This window comes from Medicago truncatula, chromosome 1 (assembly GCF_003473485.1).
Source record: "Medicago truncatula cultivar Jemalong A17 chromosome 1, MtrunA17r5.0-ANR, whole genome shotgun sequence".
NCBI classification, from domain to species: domain Eukaryota; kingdom Viridiplantae; phylum Streptophyta; class Magnoliopsida; order Fabales; family Fabaceae; genus Medicago; species Medicago truncatula.
The window spans coordinates 17,609,872-17,633,189 of NC_053042.1; the positions used below are offsets into that span (position 1 = coordinate 17,609,872).

The 23,318-nt window shown below is 33.8% G+C and overlaps 2 protein-coding genes across 2 annotated transcripts; both read right to left on the minus strand.

The window, feature by feature from the left end:
- Nucleotides 1-8,293: 8,293 nt before the first annotated feature.
- On the minus strand, nt 8,294-9,673 carry LOC11424298 (uncharacterized). The gene has a single exon (XM_003590145.1). The coding sequence runs from the start codon at nt 9,671-9,673 to the stop codon at nt 8,294-8,296; it is 1,380 nt and encodes a 459-aa protein (XP_003590193.1).
- Nucleotides 9,674-16,791: 7,118 nt separating this feature from the next.
- On the minus strand, nt 16,792-23,318 carry LOC11431097 (nuclear transport factor 2). Its single transcript, XM_039834674.1, has 9 exons — nt 23,135-23,318; nt 22,920-23,054; nt 19,609-19,918; nt 18,432-18,697; nt 18,150-18,330; nt 17,863-17,984; nt 17,692-17,757; nt 17,495-17,576; nt 16,792-17,298 (listed from the first exon to the last, which is right to left on the minus strand). Exons 1-9 carry the CDS (start codon nt 23,171-23,173, stop codon nt 17,084-17,086), a joined length of 1,416 nt encoding a protein of 471 aa, XP_039690608.1. The 5' UTR covers nt 23,174-23,318; the 3' UTR covers nt 16,792-17,083.

A 23,318-nucleotide genomic window follows, 5' to 3' on the forward strand; every position in this document is an offset into this window, starting at 1 on the left:
AAAGTGTTGTCTTAGCACCATATTTGAAGGTGTTATTTCTCAAACGATTATTTACGTAATCAAACAGGTGAACTGGACTATTTTATCATTGAGGCGCATTAAAAGGTACTTTTCTAAACTCGATCTACAACATCCCCCAACCTCTAAATAGCCTTAGGATCAATTGGAGCTTTTTTTTCTTTTCTTTTTTTACAAAAACATGAGCTTGTATTAAGAGACGAAGGAGTATTATATTCTGATTTTAGGAAGAAAAAAATTCCTTTACTATTTCTTCCATGTATTAGTTAAAATTTAATTTCCAGGATAATATAATTAATATTAATATTTCTAATTATTTGGTAAATCAGATGTTTTATTACTTTCTCCATTTATTAATTAATTAATATTTAATTTTCAAGATGGTACAATTAATACTAATATTCCTAATTATTTGGTGAATCAGATTAGTAATATATAACCGCTTATTAAGCTCTAAATTAGTGTCTAAAATCTGAATACCAAAACATAGTCTCCTTGTAACCAAAAGAAACATACTGTGTTCTTTTGTTTTGATCTTTAAATATCACTAAGCAATGTGTTGATTTTCATTATCTTTTGTTGTTTCTTCCGCTGATTATGCAACAGCACTTACAAAAAGTTTGTTGTTTTTTTAGGGTTAACGTTCATGTGTTTTGCCTAATAGCCAAAGAGTAACATTGAGAGGTGATTCTGCACTTAAAGATGGTCAAGATGTATTGTTGGGGTAAGATATATTAGTATATATGCTATATCTTTTTTTAGCACCTTAGAATTATCCTTCATTTCATAATGAAAATGCTGAAGATTAGTGGTAGTAATTTTTATGATCAAGATCCATATTTGAGTTCCTCCACAATTTAGAAATATAAACATTATAATTCTTTTTGCAAAATAAAGAACATCATAAATATTAAACTATTTTTATTTTTATTTTTATTCTTGACTTATAATTTCCTTCAAAAAAAAAAAATCTTGACTTATAATTGTTCTTCTGTTAGCATCTTTCATGTTTGTTAGTAGTTAATAATATTTGCTGATTCAAAAATAAAATAAAAAAAATTGATTAGTTAGGCTTTGAATTTGAAAAATGTAATGTTTTGGAGTTGTGAATAGTAACTTTATATCGTTTATTTGGAAAAGTTTAATGAAATTTTGTGTTGTATGTGAAACAGCTTAGCTGAGTTATTTAAGGACTTGAATTGAAGGAAGAGAGCCATAATTTGAAGTTTGGTGGTCAAGCCATCCACACATTGATATCAGATAGAGGTATGTTGTTAAAACCATACATGATATATGTTGTCATTGTCTTTTTTTTTTTTTTTTAAGGCATATATTGTCATTGTCTTATTTAGTGTTTTAGTGTAAAATAACTGATATTGACCTCGAAGCAATTATAATGAATTATCCATGTCACAATCCAAAATCAACATATTGTCTTAATCAATAATTGTTGAAACCGTAAAACTGTCACGAAGTAGATAGTAACAAAACATGCAGAAACTGTAAAATTGTTTTGAAGTAGATAGTAACAAAACATATAAAAGCACCTAGTAACATGGCATCATAATTCATCAAACTTTGACCAAAGCTCTCATTCTCTTTTCTTGATTCATCCAATAACCTGCAGCCTTTGACAATACTTTATTGAACAACATATTGTTCCTAGAATGCCCCAAATGAACTGCAAGTTTCATCCGTGGCTGTGACAACCTGGAAAAAAAAAAGTAAAAATTATAAATTCTTCCATGCTAGTTATAAAGGATAACTTGTGAAATAAATAAGATAGTAACATGAAATAAACTTACATGCTAGTTATAAGTGATATTTTGATAATCACTTATGAATGCACATTCAATCATCCATTTGGCAACCCACACTTCACAATCATTTCTGTGGAAAATTGAAATACCTTAGTGACACCGACAACAATCATAAATTAAAAATAGAAATAAACAAAGTTTAATGAATGAGAATTCGATCCATTGCGTTGTGTTGTAAGGGAACTTGGTTGAATTATACAGAAGTTTGATATTGAATTGGATGAGTTCACATCACCAATAGATTCATTATTCAATATTTCCTCAATAAAAATAGCTTGCAATAAATTACAAACCTTTGTAATATAAGCATAATAATAAGTTATAAAGTAAATAGAATGTAGGATAGCTTCAAAATCATATGACGTTTTAGGTAATTTCTTTCACGACAAGGCAAGGAGTCTAACAGCACCAACTTTCTTTCTAAAATATCGACGACCATGAGATACCAGTGCACCCCTTGATCGTTAACAGGAATGAAAATATGTAAGAATTCAAAAAACATAATTCAGTTGATGCTTTAATTTTGATGGTCGTTTTATGTGATTATGATTAAATGATAATTGCCACATCAAAATTAAAGCATCAACTGAATTATGTTTTTTGAATTCTTAAAGATTTTCATTCCAGTTAACGATCAAGGGGTGCACTGGTATCTCATGGTCGTCGATATTTTAGAAAGAAAGTTGATGTGGTTAGACTCCTTGTCTTGTCCTGAAAGAAATTACCTAAGACGTCGTATGGTTTTGAAGTTGTGTGTATCCTACATTCTATTTACTTTATAACTTATTATTATGCTTATATTACTAAGGTTTGTAATTTATTGCAGGCTATTTTTATTGAGGAAATATTGAATAATGAATCTATTGGTGATGTGAACTCATCCAATTCAATATCAAACTTTTGTACAATTCAACCAAGTTCCCTTCCAACAAAGCGCAATGGATTGAAATTCTCATTCATTATACTTTGTTTATTACTATTTTTAATTTATGGTTGTTGTCGGTGTCACTAATGTACTTCAATTTTCGACAGAAATGATTGTGGAGTGTGTTGGTTGCTAAATAGATGATTGAATGTGCATTCAGAAGTGATTATCAAAATATCAATGTAAGTTTATTTCATGTCAGTATCTTATTTATTTACAAGTTATCCTTTATAACTGGCATGGAAGAATTTATAATTCTTACTATTTTTTCCAGGTTGTCACAGCTACTAGGTTGAAACTTAAACTTCATTTGGTGCATTCTAGTAACAATATGGTGTTCAATGAAGTAATGTCAAAGGCTGCAAGTTATTGGATGATGGATCAGGAAAAGGAAAAGAGAAGGAGAGCTTTGGTGAAATTATGATGTCATGTTACTAGCTGCTTTTATATGTTTTGTTACTATCTACTTCGAGACAATTTTACAGTTTCTGCATGTTTTATTACTATCTATTTGTGACAGTTTTACAGTTTCTGCAATTATTGATTAAGACAATGTTAGTTTTGGATTGTGACATGGATAATTGTGATTTCTTTTGGATATGTTGATCTATACTATGTTTGGATAATCCAAATTTTAGATTGACTTTTTGTTTAAATTGTTTGCCCTATATTTTGCGAGCTTGCCAGATTTATTATAATTGCTTCGACGTCAATATCTGTTTTTTTACACTAAATAAGACAATGACATCATATATCATGTATGGTTTTAACAACATATGTGTGGATGGCTTGACCACCAAACTTCAAATTATGGCTCTTCCTTCAATTCAAGTCCTTAAATAACTCAGCTAAGCTGTTTTACAAACAACAAAAACTAATAAATTTTGTCTCTATACACAAAATTCCATTAAACATTCCAAATAAATGATATGAAGTTATCTATTCACAACTCCAAAACATCACATTCTTCAAATTCAAAGCCTAACTACTAAAATTCAACTCCTAGGAGCTATATGGTGAAGTGTAACACTAATGGTGTAGTTAGGGCTGTCCTGGTCTTGCTACCATTGGTGGTAGTTTTTGAAGATATTGATGCTTTTATTCCTTCTCTGCCAACATAGGCGAGTGCCATTCAAGCTGAGCTGACTGGAGCCATGTTTGACAAAGTTGACACACTGTTTGTCTGGAATGTGATTCCCAGCTGGTTATTCAAGCTTTCAATAGTAGAACAGTTTTCCCCCCGTAGGCTGAGGAATAGGTGCAGTATTTGTTTAGTTTTAGTGAATCAAATAAACATTTTTCTTTCTCATGTTTATACAAATTGGATAGGCTTGTCTCTCAGGGTTATTTTATAACTGCACTAGTCTTGTAAGATTCCCTCCCCAATTTTATATTTGAAAATTTCTTCCGAAATAGATCTGGTTTGCCTTCTTATAGATATTGTTGAGCTCTCATGAGTCGAGTTTATGAGCCCCCCGTGCTTTTTGTTTTCTCTTTATTATCAATGAGATTTTTCCGTGTTGCGGATGATTTTCAGTGTTTATGGAACCAACCTAGTCAGAATCACTTTTACTATTGCGATGCTTTTGCTTAAAAAATGTAGCTGTAAAGAAAATTATCGTGAATTTAATTCTTATAATCATGTGATTCATAGGAGGATTGTAGTCTTTGTAGGGTTGGTAAACTGTCATTCTCTTCATGTTGAGGCCCAAGTTTTGTGATTTCCTGACAGTATTGCTCTTTTGAAGGTTTGGAATTTTGAAAAGGTTGTAATAATCCCTAACCACTATATATTCACAAGTGATGAACGTGCCAATCGCAATGTACACATACTCAGAGATTTCTGCCATGAGCAAAATATCAAATACTTTTATGATATTATGATTTCTCCAATCTAGATTTGGCTGTTTCAATTCATAAAGAGTATTTAATATGCATAACATCCTTGGACATGGATTGTTAATCAGTAAATCCATATTACAAAGGTGTTTGTCACATTGCTCTTGCTCAGGAAGGTCATTGTAGGCCAGGAGAGGTTCGATTAGTTTAACGAGTTATTTGAAAAACAATGAAGTACCTTCTGGCTCCTTTCCCTTTCTCTGCAGCTAGCTTCTTGTCATCATTTGTTTGCATAAACAATGAATATAAAGTGCAGCTCACATTCACAATGTTTTAAAACATAAATTTAACCACTATTGCTCCTTTTCCATCATAACTTTAAGATTCTGTATATAAATATTTACTAACTGAACAAATTCTTAGCCAACTGCTTTTAGCCATAAATGACTTATTTGATTGGAAAATATTCTTGATCGTATTCTGAGAACAAACTTATGTAATTTCTCCATAGTTGATTACTTCTGTAATTCACTATGTAAAACAAGGAAGGTTTTCACTATAGTCACATCTTAAATGTGTGCATATCCCTTTGCATCCAGGAAGGTTTTCAATTGAGCAATATTTTCGTTAAAATTTAAATTTAAAGCGTAAACTAAGCTACAACCAATAGTCGATTGACTATTGGTTTAACATTTATTCTTAGAGGTGTCTGTGTACATTGAAACAGATCCCTTAGTGTTGAAGTAACATTGTGCAACATGGTTGTTGAATCTGGAGGAAAGAACGGTGTTATTCCTCCTGATAGCATTACATAAAAATATCTCGAGGTTTGTACAATTGAGTAGATTTGCTGAAATTATATAATGTTTGGATTTTTCTCAACTTTTCCTTTCATCTCATTGTTTTGTTTACTAAGTTAGCATATAAACGTTGTTAGAATATCTAGTAAACATCACACTATATCTTGAATTCTTGATTGTATTTTTAGAATAGTTTAGGTAGCGTTTGGTAGACAAGATTTGTTCTATGTTTGGCAATGCAAAGTAAAACATGATTGAAAAAAGTAGGAAAAGTGAAATGTGTTTGTAAAACATGGATAATAGAAAAAAGTATGATGTGTCATGCTTACTTATGTTTATGAAGCACGGACACCGGACACGGACACTGACGCGTCAACATGGATAATAATTTGAAAAACTTATATAATTCAATGTAATAACTTTTGTCGGTGTCGGACACGTGTCGGTGCTTCAGAGCTTATGTTGGGTCTAACTTGCATCATTCCTAGCCATTTAGTGTCCAAGTTTGTTGGTTTTTACTCTCCTGGATTGGTTTCTTAGAAATTGGTCAGGCGATGATCATCGCTGCTGTTTCGCTGAGTTATATTTCCAGCTAGGTTTTATGGAGGGCTCTTCACTGGTAATAATGATGTTAAAACTTGGTATGATTTAGCTTGTGGCATAATGATTAGTGTGTCAAAAAGCAACTATAGCGTTGCTATTGCATATAGCAGAATTTGAACAATTCACTTTGTTCCACGATATGCTATTTAATATCAAGTATTGTCAAATAACAGATACTTTAATATTAAGCACTATACTATAGCACTATAGCATGGCGGAATTTGAACAAACCACTATTTTCCATGATTAACAATACTCGTAATGATCAAATTTTGTAATTGGTCTTCTCTTCAGATGACTGGTTTGAATACTGTCTGTCATGGGAAATCTTCGTTACGATATTGTAGTGAAAGTGTCGCGTTTTTCATTTCCTTAGTAGTTTGCTATAATTAATCGTGCCCGTTGAACATACCATACCATTAAGTTTTTCGGTATTGACATAGTTTTGGCATGTGCAATATCCCTTGAATGATGCTTTCCCTTTTGCATGTTTTGACGGACAAGCAGTAGTTCAAGTTATAATTTGAATTCTCATGTCGCATTATGAGCTTATATGCATGACATTTCACATTTGTTTTCTAACAATTATACTTAGCATGCACCCTTGTAAATTATCATGCACCCTTGAATTCGTCCCAAATTGGTGTTCAAGTAACATTTCCCAAATTTTATTACTTTACAAATAATTTATTTTATGACATTGAGAATCTGAAATTCTGAATAGCTTACTCCCATTGTTGATGTGTTGGTTGTGCGCAGGTTTGTGTTTCAACCACAAATAGAAACTTTTCGGGGCGAATGGGACACAAGGAAGGTGAAATATGTTTGGCTTCACCATATACAGCTGCAGCATCTGCATTGACTGGTTATGTTACTGATCCAAGAGAGTTCTTGCAATAAGCTATATTATCCATTTTGTATTCTATTGTATTCTATACATTGGTTAGTTTTTGTATTATCTAGCCAAACAAACTTAGAACTTAAGCTATTAAAGTTTTACAACTCTTTTCAGTGGAGAAATTTTGTGAATGAATTGGTTCTTAGTTTTAGTGAGACTAAAAGATTATTGGTTTTTTTAGTACTTTTTGAGTATCGTATTATGGTACTTAACTTTCTTGCCCATCTTCAATTGTTAAATGCTCTACACTTAAACGTTTGAGATCATCAATCATCCCATTAGTTCCACAAATGCAAAGATAAACAAAGGTTGTGATGGCTTGGATAATATTCTTAAAATTTGGGATGATATTCTTAAAATACTATGACTATTTAAACTAATAATTTCCCTTCCGGTAAAAAAATAACCTAATAATTTTTGTTGTCTAAATTTTTTTGTGGTGTCTGGGGGTTCGAACCTCGGACCTTGCATATATTATGCATTGTTCTTACCAACTTAGTTAAACTCACGGGGACTTTTTTGTCTAAATTAAAACCAAGGTAGAATCTCAGGTACCCAATTAATTAATGGATATTGTTAGCATATTAAGTGGTTTACTATTTTTTTTTTAAGAGGATTAAGTGGTTTACTATAATTTCTCAAACAAACGTGGTTTTGTATAAATTATTTTTTTGTTCTGCATTTAAAAATTAGTATATTAATTTGTAAAGTAGTTATTATGGTGCTCCATTTGGTTGCTATTTTAATTTAATTTACCAATTTTTGCTACTAATGAGATTTCTATTTTTTTTCACAAGAAATTCAATTTGAATATGGCTTGTTAATTGATTTTCAAGCATATTTAGAATAGTCATATTCATACTGAATATACTAAGTCTCATATTTAGATACTTTTAATTGGTTCAATCATTCTTGTATTTTTTCTCAATTAAAGTCTCAATTCAATAGCACAAAATAATTCAAATATGAAGTCTAATTCACACACAAAATGAAGTCTAATATTTTTTTTTGACAAAATTTGAGGAATAATCTAAAATCTCCACCAATTAAAATGATCGAATATAATGATTTCCTTATATCAACAAAAAAAAAACAAATTATGTTGAATATAAAATAAAGCCATTCTTTTTTTGTTGAGATGGTTGATATTAACCAACCTCAAATAGTCAAATATAAAATTAGACGTATTCATCATCAAAGTACAATACTCTTTTTATTTTTTTTTCCTTTTTTGGTTAAACAATGTAACATACTCTAATAATGTAATCTGGGCAATGATCAAACTAATATTTGAAAGAGAACCTGAAATTTATTGGAAATAAAACAATGTTGAATAAAAAATAAGTTTTATCAGCCATGCATGCATGCAACTAATATTCACACCCTTTTTTCATACAAAGCTTGCACTATCCATAGATTGATTCCGGCGAAGCCTATTTTTTTTCTTTTTATCGCCGCCGCAGACGATGGAGCATTCAAGACCACAAATAACACTAAAGCAAGAGAACAAGCCATTATCACCACCATCGCCACCGCCACCATTTGTGCGCCTACGTGAATGCTTATCCTTCTTCTTGCTGCTAGTTGTTGGCTTACTTGACATCTCTCGGCCATCGTGCACCGGTGCCAAATCCGTTTGCCACCTCTCAATTTTGGGTTGCAAATCTTCGACACTCTCGTTCAAGCTCCACCCTGTTACTATAGAACTCTCTCCCTCATCCATCACAGGTTGCCTTGCCACCGCTTCTGCCACCTCGGATGCTGACGGACCCAATTCAGAGTCCGTTATGATAGGACGATGGTGGCCCTTGTTTGTTCTGTATGGACTGTTGTACTCCATATTTGCATTCGCCACTGCATTATTTATGGCGAATGCATGTAGTGGAGTGGCTCGTGCTCCACCGTTATTGTAAACTCTCCCTGTAGCCGGAGAATTTAGAAACTGCGGCTTTGGGGAGGGTTTAACTTCGTAGTCATAACTAACAATAGCTGTCGGGTTGAAGTCGTTTGGATAGTTTTTATTCGTTTTTCTAGATTTAACTTTTTTCGAGGTTGGTGTAGCCTTCACATCTGAGCCACTCAACATAGAGGGAGACTTTTTCTTGCTGTATGTGCTAACTTCGGAAAGAGTAACTTGAGAACTTGCTTTTCCTCTTTTAGCCCTGAGCCGTTTCTCATGTTCCACAACTTCTGAGCCGATCATTGAGCTGGAGTCACTCTTCGCACGTCGAAGCTCTGACATGGCTTCATGGCTTAGTTGATCATGATGATCATTTTGATGATATCCAGCAGTTGGGGTGTTGTTGTGTGTGTAAAGAGGCATGCTCCTCATAGAGCTATCAATGACCGCCACACCAACGTTTAAAATCCCTTTCGGGCGACCCGAGGGTCGATGGACCTGAAGCCCCACGAACTGCATGCCTTGAGGTTTATAGTTATTGCTATGGGAAGGTCGTGATGGTGGGATGATATCATCGGCGAGGACGTGGGCTGTACCCACATGGATGTCTTTGAACCAATGAATTGCATAAATGTCAATTGTTATTGTTGAATTCTCGTCATATAAAAAATCTTCGTCAACCCGAAAGACAAATTTATCATTCCACGCCGGATTGGTCCCACTCTGGGAATCAACCCGAGTGGAGAGCTTGCGATCAGGGTCAACCCATGCAACTGCGTATGTCCGCATGGAGCGGCCCACCTCAGCCAAATCTTGTGCTGAAATGACATTAAGCTCTAGGAGTTGGTAACATGCCAAAATGTTAGACATGATACCGACCAATTAATGGTTATGATGCAATAGTATCAACAATATGAGGGAATGGAAAATGAAGGTATGGTTCTAGAGTTTTATCAAAGGTTTTGTTGTCTTGTTTAAATACTTTTGAACAAAGGAAACAAAGGAAATGTAAGAAAATGAAGATGTGAATGTTGAGTGCGTTACATGAAGGTCAAGGAAAGAGGCAAATAAGGTCTTTGCCACACTGTACACAGCAAATCAAAGGAGCTTTGAATAGATTTCAACCTTTAATTTGGTCCCTTATTTTAGGTGATGATGTGTGAAATTCTCTCTCCTTTTGATATGGAGCAGTGATAGGTGTACCACCATAGGTGGCAATACACCTTATACCACCTTTGTGTGGCAACACAAATAATAATAAAAAAATCAATCAATTCCATGTCAAAAAAAAAATCAAAGATGACCAAAAAAATTAAATTTGTGCCGTACCCTCTCTCATTTCAATTCATTTGATAGAAAATTTCTCTTTCTTCACCCTAGTTCATTCCGACACCACCATTCATTCCTCCACCACCATTCATTCCGCCCCACCCTTCATTCCGTTCAACCCTAGCCGCCGTCTCCCGCTCCATCTTCCGTTCAACCCTAGCCGCGGCGGCGTCTTCTGCTCCATCTTCCATTCAACCCTAGCGAGCGCCGCCGTCACCTGCTCCATCTCCGACGATCTCTTTTACAGTGTTCCTTTTTCAACTCAGGTATTTTCTTTCATATTCCTCTTCCTCTTGGCTGTTAGATTTTGTGATTTATGTAAGGTCTTGACTGAGATCTTGGGTGATCTAATGTTCTTTGATCCTGGCTGAGATCTAATTTATGTAAGCATTTCTTTGAAATAGATTTAAGTATTTCTTTCAATGTTTTATTGACTGGTAAAGTTTGTTGACAGTCTTTGAAGCTTGGTTTAGTCTCTTGGTAAATTCATAGATTTCAATTATTAAAGAAAACTGTATGTTAGAAATTGATTTTTTTAAAACAATTTGGTGTATGAAAAGCAAAGATAATAAACCTATTGTAAAACTAATTATTTCTGGTCGGAAATGCTTTTAGGGCAGTGTTCAAATGAGATTATGTGTTCGATTCTCATAAAATAGGATTAGTTACACCCTGGGAATGATAAACTGGCCAAATATATGGCATGTATGACCATAATTTTACAAATGTGTGACCACTATTTTTTCATAAATTAGAACTTGTCCGTCCTTAGGCGTGATAAACGCGCATATTGTAAAACTAATTATTTCTGGTTGGAAAGGCTTTTAGTGCAGTGTTCAAATGAGATTATGTGTTCGATTCGCGTAAAACAGGATTAGTTACACCTGGGAATGATAAACTAGCCAAATATATGGCATGTATGACCATAATTTTACAAATGTGTGACCACTATTTTTTCATAAATTAGAACTTGTCCGTCCTTAGGCGTGATAAATGCGCATATTGTAAAACTAATTATTTCTGGTTGGAAAGGCTTTTAGTGCAGTGTTCAAATGAGATTATGTGTTCGATTATGTGTTTGCTGCCATTGTATGTTGTTGTGTAGCGTCGAGTGTCATTTGCTATGAATGTTTCAAGGCTTTGATGATGATTATTCTTCCGCAACTTGTGAGCCTGGTAATCTCACGTTTTGCTTGTTTTTAGTTTGGGCGGAGTTTGTGTTTTAAGGTGTCTACTATTTTTTTGTGATAACAGTTTTTTTTCTTCTGAGTTATACATCTTGCGATGATTTATTTGGTTGTAGTCCTAGCATTGTTTGTGAGGTTATGTTTTGGCATCGGTTGTTCCTGCTTTGGTGTGTGAATGTTTGTTGTGTTGCTCTATTTGTGCAGACGTATTGTACATTCTGACGACTTGTGCCAGGATACTTGTAATTTTCATTCGTAGCTGCTATTGTTGATCATGATGGTGGCTTTTGTTTTTGAATTGAAGGTATTAATATTCAATTTCAATGTTTAGAATTTGTGATTAAATTTGCATTAATGAATGATTTTATAGCCATGTTTTTTCTCTGAACTTTGCTAATTTCAATTTCAATCTTCATTACTTGCGTGTTTGTGTTGAATGTGGTTTCACTAATTTAAAGCTTTTGATGACAAAGAGTTTGGTATAGTCCTCTTGGTCGTGGTTTTTTTGGTGGCAAAGGAGTTCTAGAAAATGTGTCGGAGTTAGCCGTGACATAACACTGTAGAAAATATGTAATAGCATCAATTCTTGGATTTATTTGAAGTAATAGGTGTAAATCAATTGTTGTAATAGATGTGAAACAACGACAATGTTTATATTTTGTTGATAATTTTATTTTGGCATAGGGTGAATATGTTGAATGCTGGATAGATGTTCACATTGTAACAACTAAAATCACCATGTTAAAATGGGAAGAGGTGAACTATTTTTCATATTTGACAGGCTTTTGTGAAAACTAACCAAAATTGAGTTTGATAATCATGTTTTATCAAATCTGTCACCACTATTTATTTACATTCCCATTTTTACTTCTTGTTTATTTCTCCACGCGATTTTTGTGGAAGGAGTACATTCAGGCACATTAGTGAATCTCTATTGATGAGCATGACTGAGAGGTGAACTGATATCCATCTGTTACAATCAATGATAATTTTGACACTCAGAAATTGCAGTTACTCCTTTGATAAAAAGTGGTTAAACAAATTTAAAATTTGGTTAGTTTTCCAACTCTATCAAATTTTCGAAAAATTCTTACAATTTTTGATATTTCTCTAAACTTATCATAGAAATATCACGAATGTTCCTCTTTTATGTATCTTGTACTGTTTTGAGGTGATATCAAAGGTGTAACAAAAATTTATTTTCTTGCTCATTTTGTCAATTTTTGACTACTTCCATCTTTGAATTGTGTAAAACTAATATTGTTGAACAGATCTAAAATGTGTATTTCTAAATCGAAGATACATGGAAGATGATTACTTTTTTTTATTTCACAAATAAATTTGATTGAAATGTTATTGTTTACACATGAAAATTACAGATAGTCAAAAAAATGAACAATATAACCACAAATTTTCAAAGGTGTAACCATATTATTTTTGTGTTCAAAATTGGTCGTCTTTAAATGTATGAACCTCACAACAACAAAGTATCACAATTAAGACTCCAAGATACATGGAAGATGATAACTTTTTTTTTCTTATTTCAATGATAAATTGGATTGAAATGATATTGTTTACACATAAAAATGACATATACCCAACAAAATGAACAATATAACCACAATTCTTCAAAGGCATAACCATATTTTTTTTTCTGGCGTTCAAAATTGGGATTCCTTTACTCTTTTCGGATGCTCTTGTAAGATATTTCCTTGCATAACGTTTAGTTTACCCCCTTCACTTGTACTATGAGGGCTATGGGTATTGCTACTAGTAAATTCACAATTTGCATAAACTAGCCAAATATATGGTATGTGTGACCACATTTTTAAGGTGCGTGACCACTATTTTTTCAGAAATTAGAACTTGTTCATCTTTAGGCGTGATAAACTCACAGATTTTAAAAGAAGTTATTTATGGTTGAAAGGCTTTTAGTGCAGTGATCAAATTAGATTATGTGTTTGATTCGCCTAAAACAGAATTATTTATACCTAAGAAAGATTTACTAGCCAAATATATGGTCTGTGTGACCACATTTTTTAAGGTGCGTGACCACTATTCTTTCAGAAATTAGAACTTGTTCGTCTTTAGGCGTGATAAACTCGCAGATTGTAAAAGAAGTTATTTAAGGCTGGAAAGGCTTTTAGTGCAGTGATCAAATTAGATTATGTGTTCGATTCGCCTAAAACGGGATTATTTATATCTGGGAAAGATAAACTAGCCAAATATATGGTTTGTGTGACCATATTTTTACAAGTGCGTGACCACTATTTTTTTCATTCATTATGACTTGTCCGTCTTTAGACGTGATAAACTTGCAAATTGTAAAAGAAGTTATTTATGACTTAACGCTGCACTACTAAGATTACCCATTAAATATTCATAAACAGCAACACCCAAATTATATGTACTAAGAGCGTCTAAATCATCAACAAGATTAAATAAAACTTTTTTAATATTAACATCCTTGTGTGATTTCAGAAAATACAAGAGACACAAAGCGAATAGGATGTAAACTCTACAAAAATCATTTATGGTGTCCCCTTCTTGAAGGACCTCAAGCTTTGAATGTACACTATAAGACATATAAAAGGGACACACTTGTGGTATTTCTATGATAAGTTTTTAGAAATTTCAAAAATATGACAGAAACTCGCAAACTAACCAAATTGTTGAAGCTTGTATCCACTTTTTATCAAAAGAGTAACCGATTTTTTTACCAAATTTCATTACATACAAAAATAAGTTACGAACTTATAACAAAATGATAATATCTTCCAATGGAACTACAACTTAGCATGTTTTGTTATAATTTTACAATAGAACTATAACTCATCAAGTCCTATCACTAATTTACAAATTTCTTGCAAAGGGATGAACTTTTCCTTGTGATTGAGTTCACCTCATCCTGTATCATCTATGATGGTACGTCATTAGGTTGACTTGTTGATAAGTATCACTGCATTCAATATCAAAGCTCTCATTTTCACAACTTTCATGGATGTGTTGTTTTTATCAAAATCAACTTGCTAATCAATGGACCAACCTGAAAATGCATCAATGTTAATGCTTCTATATCGAACTTAAGAAAATAATAATAGAAGGTAACCAAACATGTTATTGCAATGAGCATAGTCCTTTTTTTTATCATTACTTGTTCAATGGCTTAATGAGCAACTATATTTGTTCTTGGTCTAACTTTTAATTAATCATAATCTAACAAGGATACAAAATCTTAACACAAAGAAGCATCATTGATCGAAGGAAGTAACATACCTTTTTGTTCTGTTTCATGGTTCATGACTAAATGAACATATTGAAAAGCTTGAATAAGGAATGCTAAGTAAATAAAACTACACCCAAATAAATTCATCACTATGTAAACTAACAGCAGGACTTAACATACAAAACTAAACAAAAAACATGCAAAAACACCCCAATGATGCTAAAAAAGCAATGACAACAAATCAAAGAAACCCAAGATATGTGTAGCCAAAACCAAATGCCTCTACAACTAAAAGTACAAATTAGTCCAACTAGCCGCACAATTAAAAGGGCTCCAATAACCCCATGAAGCTTAACCAAAGAAGATACATGATCAAATGAAACAACAAAGCAATGAATCCCAAAAATATGTTATGTGAAATATATTGTTTGGCACACCTGACCAATACAAAATTGAACATAAGACATCTCCTATGACCACAAACTCATTAATATAATCACAAGATTCATCACCAAAAACATCACAACTCCGCACAACCATACAATTCAACCTACAAGCTTATTCACCATGAATCATTCCCGCACTTAGCCATTTTTTAACATAACTTTGACCACGAATCACTAAAGACATACTAAATAATTGGAGGAGAACTTGTGAATTTTGACTGAGAAAATAACAATGAGAGGTGAATGTTATTCTATGTATAACATGATTCACACAAACTAACAAAAGAATGACATAACTTAACCAACACAACTTATCATCCCAACCCCATTTGTAGATCCCATCAAATGCAACCAACAACATAACATCTTAATAGACAACAACCCAAAAGGCAACAATAAGACAATAATGTAACAGAAGATTTTAACAAAATTATGAGCTAAACTTCTAATTACTATTAGGTTTCAATTAACCCATAATTCTCACAAAATCAGTATCATTCCCTAATATGATTAATTTCTACACCATGAAATTCTAATTCCTTTGAAGTTGGTCACAAATAATTTCAAATCAACACAAATTACCATCTCATTAGGGTTTAACAAATCATTTAAAAAAAACATTCAATTTTGGAGAAAAACATTCAAAATGGAGACAGATAAACCATAAACACAAATCCTATTCATAAAGTAAAATGAAAATTTGAGATTAACCTCACCTAAGAATAGAGAGATTGTGGGAAGAAAACAGTTGTTGATTGTGAACCGACAGTGGCTGTGAGACAACAGTTGTTGTAACGAAAACGGGTCGGTTGGAAGAGATCGCATAAGAGGACAAGCGGTGGGAGGAGATCGCGTGTTGGTAGAGAGAGACTTCTCCGGTGAGGATAGAGGGAGATGAAAGATATATTGTTTCCTTTTTCCTTTTTTATTTTATGTTTGTTTTAATTTTATTTTTAATGTTTTATAAGCTGCTTTCCATGTCACTTGGTCTCTTTTTTTAATTTTTTTTTGCCAACTCAAGAGTGGTAGGAGGGTGTATCACCCAAAAGGGTGTTCACGTATCTTTTTCCTTTGATATGAGTCTATATTAGGATTAGTTGTTGGTAAAAGCTATGTTCCATCGTTACAAAGTGAACCTGCCTATTTTAGAATCTTGTTAGTTTCCAACACTTAACCTTTGTGTAATTGCAATATATAGGTAATAGATATGGTTAAGCTACGATTAGTTCACAAATTTTACTATTATATTCGCACCGTCAAGTTAATATTGATTCTTAATTCTAGAAGAAAATTTGTATTTAAAAAAAAAAAATGTTAACCTTTGAATGATAAACTTACAAAATAAACTAACATGACCATCCATATATTACACAAGATTTTATAATTCAACACATTTGTTAACCTTTCAAAGTTAATTTTCTATTTATTGTAATAAAACAAAAATTCGAAATAACATTCGTTATCAAATGTTCTATACTTCCAACATACTTTTTTTTACAAAATCAAACACATTTTGGCAAGGCCTAAGTTGTCTTTTGAACATTGCCCACAACCATTTAAAATCAACCATAATATTAATATGTACCGATTCTAATTGGTTGTGGGTAATTTCCGGATACAGTACTATTTTATAATGATGCAAACAAACTAAATTTAAAATAACAGAGCAATAATCTTGCAGAACCATCCAACTCTGTAAAAGCTTACAATTATTTATGCAATCTGCAATTTACATATAGAATTTATTTATCACCCAGTATATGTCATTTATCACCCAGTATATGTCAGAGTATCAAACCCTAACAAATATAAAAACTAGATTTCAAATTTCCATTTGGGAGTAAACTTGTCATGTTTAAAATAGCCACATTACCAGCTAAACAAAAAAAATCCTGGAGAAACAAATGGAATAGAATACCCCTTTTGAACAAAATTGATCATAAATGAAAATATCACATCCATATTCTCTGAGCATCTTAATTTAAGACTAAAAAATACCAATTTTTGGTCTAATCTATTGAAATTGACTACTAGGAGCTGAAATATCTGGACACAAAATTGGACTCTTGATATTTTTTTAATTAGCTGTGACTTAGGAGGACTCAGCAAGATTCTGCCCATTTCTTGGCATTTGGTGACCTGAATATCCCCTCTCTTGGCGTGGGTTCGGTCGATAGTAACCATTTCCTCTTGGTTTGTTGTACTCGCGATCACCACCATCTTGACCATTTCCTCTGCCATAGCTTCTTGAATTGAAACGCCCTCTTGGTGCATCTGATTGATAGCTACCCCTGCCTCTACCCCGTCCTGTTAATACAGCGAAAATAGTATAATGAAACAAGATTAAAAAATGCCTTACAAATATTTAATTATACATGAGCGGAAAAAAAACATGGATACTAAAAAAATTGAACATGGAACAAAATTAAAATTTATAAATTTTTAGTGAAGAAAAAATCTAATAATGACAATAATAATAACAACAACAATCTAAAGGACATACTTCCTCCTCGAGAAGGAATGTTACTGTTCGGCCTCCGCTCTTCAATATATACTGGTCTTCCTGCTATCTCAACAGATCCAGCCTGAAAACATACAAGACAAACAAGACTCAGTGCTCACTGTGGTTTTGGGTCAAATAATTCATGTGGACCAAATTTCTCAAACTTATAATAATTAATTTATAAAGAAAATTAAAACCTTGACTGCATTATGAACGCCTGACATATCTTCAAATTCAACAAATGCATAACAAACACCAACATCCTGCGTAAAAATGAAAAGATTAGATTCATAAATCAAAGCGGGCGTAAATGTACTAATATCAATAAAAACAGTTATTTGAAGATGAAATTATTAAGAGACATTAACCTTGCGACTTCTTATAACAACACCATCAGGCCTGATTCTACCAAAATTCTTGAACTCCTCTTCAATTTCAGAAGGAGACACTGTAGGCGTCAGGTTTCTAACATAAACGGATTTAATTTCATCTGAAATCATAGCAAAAAAAATATTAGATTTATACCCAACAAAAATTATATGCATATTATGTAATGGGCAGTGAAAACGTGCTCACTGCCAGAAAGCAGCTATAAATAATAAATGGAGGAATATGATAATTAATCAATTCTATAAAACAAAAAGTACACAGTAACCTTCATATTCTGCTGCAGGAAGCTCTTCCACTGCATCTGGTTCAGACCTTTCAAATGCATTTGCCGATGCGGTTGATTGCTGATTACTGCTAGGTGGAATGTAGTCCCATTCTGAAGGGGAAACGTTCTTATGAGAGGGCTGAGAAGCCACAGGTGTAGATTGTCCTTTCGCAACACGTAACTGCCAACAACAGTCCATAACAAGGTCAGTTCCAATGTCATAACTAAATCCCAAAAGAAAACATTGTTTGGATATTAATATAATGGTTAATCAGAACATACAATGGAGGCATAAGTGTGCTTTTGTGGCTCCCCAGCAGGTTCTTCAGGAGAAGCAGGTAGGTGATCTTGCACGGCATTCCCTGAAGAATGAAGTGAGCCATTTGAGTCCTCAGCAGCATTGTCCTCCCTAATATGTTCAGAATCAGGGCCTCGCTGAATGCGTTGCTCTGAATATCCATAATTGTCGGCTACACCATTTTCTTTGACCTCATTTGTCCTCCCTACTATCCTAGCCTGGATATCTCCACTCGGCATATAGTTGGATACTGCAAAATCCATGGCTCTCAATCACTTACAAGTAGAAACATCACAGTTTCAAGAATAAGTGATATTACATAAACAGCCACATTGGTTATTTATCTAAATTTTTCTAGGACAGTTTGATTTTTTTTTAAAAAGATTTAAACATTTATGCTTGATGATAAAATGTGGTTAGTGATCAAGCTTCCCTGACAACTTCCACCTTTACACTTTTAAACTTTTAAGGAAAAACTATAGCCAACAACTTGCAACAACAATCTGCATATATATCAGGATAAGGTTAAGCTTGCAACTGATTAATTTAAAGTCACAAACCAAATGTATGATCTTATAATTCAATGTCAGAGACTAAAATCTATGCTTCGGTTTGTTAACAGAAAGGATGCAGTTTTTCCAACAAAGTTGAAGGAACTGATGGTTTTGAAGTGTTGTTGACAGGATAACAGTGTATGATACCAGTTTACAATTGATAACAATGTAGCAAACAAAGTTAGTGAAAGTGATAAACTAATAAATATAGTACCTGTAAACAGTTCAAAAGAAGGGGAAAAGGGAAAAAAAAGGGAGTGCCAATAGCAGTGGATGTAAAAAAAATAGCTTGAGATGTAAAAGGGAAAAAAGCTCATAAACATGACAAAGATTTCTGTCTAAAAGAACAAATGAACTAGAGATACAGAGAATAGAAAAACAACAAAAGAACATGGGACTAACAGTCTAACATAGACTCTAAACTTGACCGGATCCATAATTATCATAAACTGATAAAAGAATGGGTAACACCCATGGAGAGATTCAAAGTCATAATGACCACTGAACTTTAACAAGGGGAAACAAAGTTGTGCATTTTCTATACTACTTAATTGCAATAAGTGATACTTTTTCAATTCAGGTAAGTACAAGCTAGCTCAGACTTTACCTGGCATATTAATTGTACTTGGAACATTCAGTTTTGAATCGAGATTGCTCTGAGCTAACAAGACTGCCTGGTGGTGATGGTGGTGAATTAAATCATCTTCAACGAAGTGAAAAATATCATTTAGCACAAAAAAGCCTTTTTCTTGGGGTGCAAGGAAGAATGTCTGCATAAATTTCCTCCTCAGGTTGTCCTTAATTTGCACAGATCCAGAAACCATCACAATAGCGCCACCACTCCAAGACTCCAAAGAGTGTGCGGTCTTGATTTCAATTCCAGTGTAACTGAGTGACATAACCAATGTGTGGATTTGCTGCACAGAGACAAGTTTTCTCAGTTTCGAGTGAAATGGGGATATGTAATTTACTATTGTTGAATGTGCATAAACAATTGAAGACAACGCCAAGTACCTTCAAACAATTAAAGACCTAATCAAAAGTATTAAATAGAGAACAGCAATATGAAACTACTTCACCAAGTTGCACATTATTCAAAAAGTAAACAACAACATCAATAACCAAGTCTTGTCCCACTAAGTGAGGTAAAAGGCTACATGGATCAAACGCTGACATAATGCTCTATCATATACCATATTCCTATCCAACTCAATAATCGCTGGATCTTTCTTAATAGTTTTTCTAGGTCTTCCTCTGCCTCTAGTGATTCAAAAAGTAGACCTTTTTTCAAAAATGTTCAAGTAAACAATTTATTAAAATATAATCAGAAAGAATCATTTCGTAAAAGGCTGTAATAATTGTGAACACTACATAATTATATTGGCACAGTACAGTCAATAAATCTAATGTGCATGCATTTGTTTCCTAATCATAATTTGTAACCACTTTAAATGCAAAGAGCTGAATTTCTTGAACATCGGTTTTCAAGTGTACGCCACATCACCTGATGCAATCACAATTGACCCCCCGCAACAACATATACCGCTGAGTAGGGGTGAGCATAATTACTGAACCCGCCCGCAAAACGAGATATCCGAGTAAATTGTGGGTCCATCGAGCGGGTTCAAATGGGTCTCAGGTGAAAGAAATCAGTCACACATGGGTTTTGATAGTCGAAATCGGTTCAAAAAATTGGAATGAGCGGTGTCCGAACGCACCCTCTAACATTGGTATTCACGTTTCTGCTATACCTATCCGCGCGTGCAGTGTGTGAGCGAGACTATCTCTAAGACTTTATTCTAGTAGTCCACAGTAAACATGTTGTCCAATGACTGCTGCACATGCCTAGTCTTTGCTATTGTCTCGTCCCTTTTCTCTTTTAGCTTTTCACATATTTAATTTAATTAATAAAATAAAAAAAAAATCTTACACACTATTTTATTATAATAATATGATACATTGATGCCTGAGCTTACCACTACCAGAGAGAAGAAAACAAGAATCTTGTAGAAAAGAAAAACAGAGAAGAAACAAGCGCCCTGTTGTCAATCCGTTCGCCTATTCTTCTCTATATTTATCTGGATTAATCTTCGCTACTGAGATCTGTAATTGATCCAACCCACCCGTGCAAAAAGTAAACAACAACATCAATAACCAAGTCTTGTCCCACTAAGTGAGGTAAATGGCTACATGGATCAAACGCTAACATAATGCTCTATCATATACCATATTCCTATCCAACTCAATAACCGCTAGATCTTTCTTAATAGTTTCTCTTTTAGTTTTTCTAGGTCTTCCTCTGCCTGTAGTGATTCAAAAAGTAGACCTTTTTTCAAAGATGTTCAAGTAAACAATTTATTAAAATATAATCAGAAAGAATCATTTCGTAAAAGGCTGTAATAATTGTGAACACTACATAATTATATTGGCACAGTACAGTCAATAAATCTAATGTGCACGCATTAGTTTCCTAATCATAATTTGTAACCAGTTTAAATGCAAAGAGCTGAATTTCTTGAACAACGGTTTTCAAGTGTACGCCACATCACCTGATGCAATCACTACCAGAGAGAAGAAAACAAGAATCTTGTAGAAAAGAAAAACAGAGAAGAAACAAGCGCCCTGTTGTCAATCCGTTCGCCTATTCTTCTCTATATTTATCTGGATTAATCTTCGCTGCTGAGATCTGTAATTGATCCAACCCACCCGTGCAAACCGACGAACCAACACATCCGAAACCCGACAAAAACCGACATGGGAAATGGACGGGAATGGGTGGCAGTTTGTGCTCGTCGGTTGTTGGTCAGGATGGGATTTCCGGTCCGAATCCGGCCAAACCCGACCAGTGCCCTACCCTACCGCTGAGGAAATATTTCAAATAAAATGAAAAGCACAAAACATAATGCTGTAAAGGCCACAACAATCAATGGACCATGATGGATCTTAACTACAGCCTAATGATTTGATGCAAACAAAAAAGAAATTCAAGTGACAATGGTTGGTATTTGCATTGCAACTACTGCAATACTTGCAACAACCACAATTAAGAACAATGCTCATGAACTGAATGAAACCAACCATTAAACTTTAAAGTCCCGGTTGAAACTCTTCAAATAATAAGTTAGTTGTATGATCCAACATGTCATCTCTTCCGATTATCAATAGAATAATACACAACAAACAACAAAACTTACGCCACATCAATAAAATCAATTCGAAATCCTCATCTGACCATAAACACTAAACAACACATGGGCAGCCTGGTGCACTAAAGCAGCATACGCAAGGCCCGGGAAGGGGTCCCAACATATTCACAAAAATTCTATCTTATCCAACCAACAACATTTATTTCCTACCCACATTCATTAAATTCTTAATCCTTTTCTTAACAACTTAAAAACCAACAAGTAAAGCCCAAAATCATAGACGTTTTGAAGAAAACTCACAATCATAGATGTAATATATGAAGCAGTGACACGACACTAAAACATCGACATCAATGATTATTTGAAAAAATATATATAACTGAATATAATCATACATGTCGGTGGTGTCGTGTTGTTGTCGGAAACTGACACACATCACTGTCCGACACGGATACTACGACATTGAATTACGTCATTTCTAACATTATTACTGGCGTCGACGCCTCAGTGTCTATGTCGTGCCAGTGATTCATAGTACCTGACACAGGTCTTCAACCAAAAGTGTAAGCTACCTAGGATGTAATCCAAACTTCTCAAATCCAGAATAAAAAGCAACCCATCATTCATTTCAACAAAACCCACACTCCAAAAATCAAACTTTCACACTCACACCACTCCATATTCACAACCATTAACATCAAATTCCAGTCACACCCAAAAAAAAATAAAAAAATCACAAAAAAACAGGGATAACATCGAAAAAAACGCATACAAGCATTGCAGTAGCAGTTTCTCTAGCATTCCCATCAATTCTTAGCATAGTACTAGCATCAGAGTAGAACTGATGAACAAGCTCAGGTTGATTCTGAAGCACATGGTAGTACTGACCCACAAAGTAAGTCCCAATCTTCACAAAGAAACGAATTAGGATTAGGGTTTGACGATTGAGAAAGAAATTGAAGAAGAAGAAGAAGAAGAAGAGTGTACCTGAGCAGCGGTGAGAGGAATGGGAAAAGGTGTAGCCATTGATGAAAATGGAAAAACCCTTCAAAACCCTAACGCCGTCAAAATCAGATCCGAATTTCAGAGGGTAGAGAGAGAGAGAGAGAGAGAGATTTTTGTTTTGTTTGTCTCTCTCTCAGATGATGGATGAAGTTTGTGTTGTGCTACG

Excerpts from the sequence above, each read along its gene's own strand:
- LOC11424298 (XM_003590145.1), bottom strand. The coding sequence starts at position 9,673 with ATGTCTAACATTTTGGCATGTTACCAACTCCTAGAGCTTAATGTCATT.
- LOC11431097 (XM_039834674.1), bottom strand. The coding sequence starts at position 23,173 with ATGGCTACACCTTTTCCCATTCCTCTCACCGCTGCTCAG. Across the intron at positions 18,698-19,608 it reads AAGTACAATTAATATGCCAG|TATCCAACTATATGCCGAGT; the intron begins GTAAAGTCTGAG and ends TGGATTTTGCAG. Across the intron at positions 17,299-17,494 it reads CATTCCTTCTCGAGGAGGAA|GACGGGGTAGAGGCAGGGGT; the intron begins GTATGTCCTTTA and ends CTGTATTAACAG.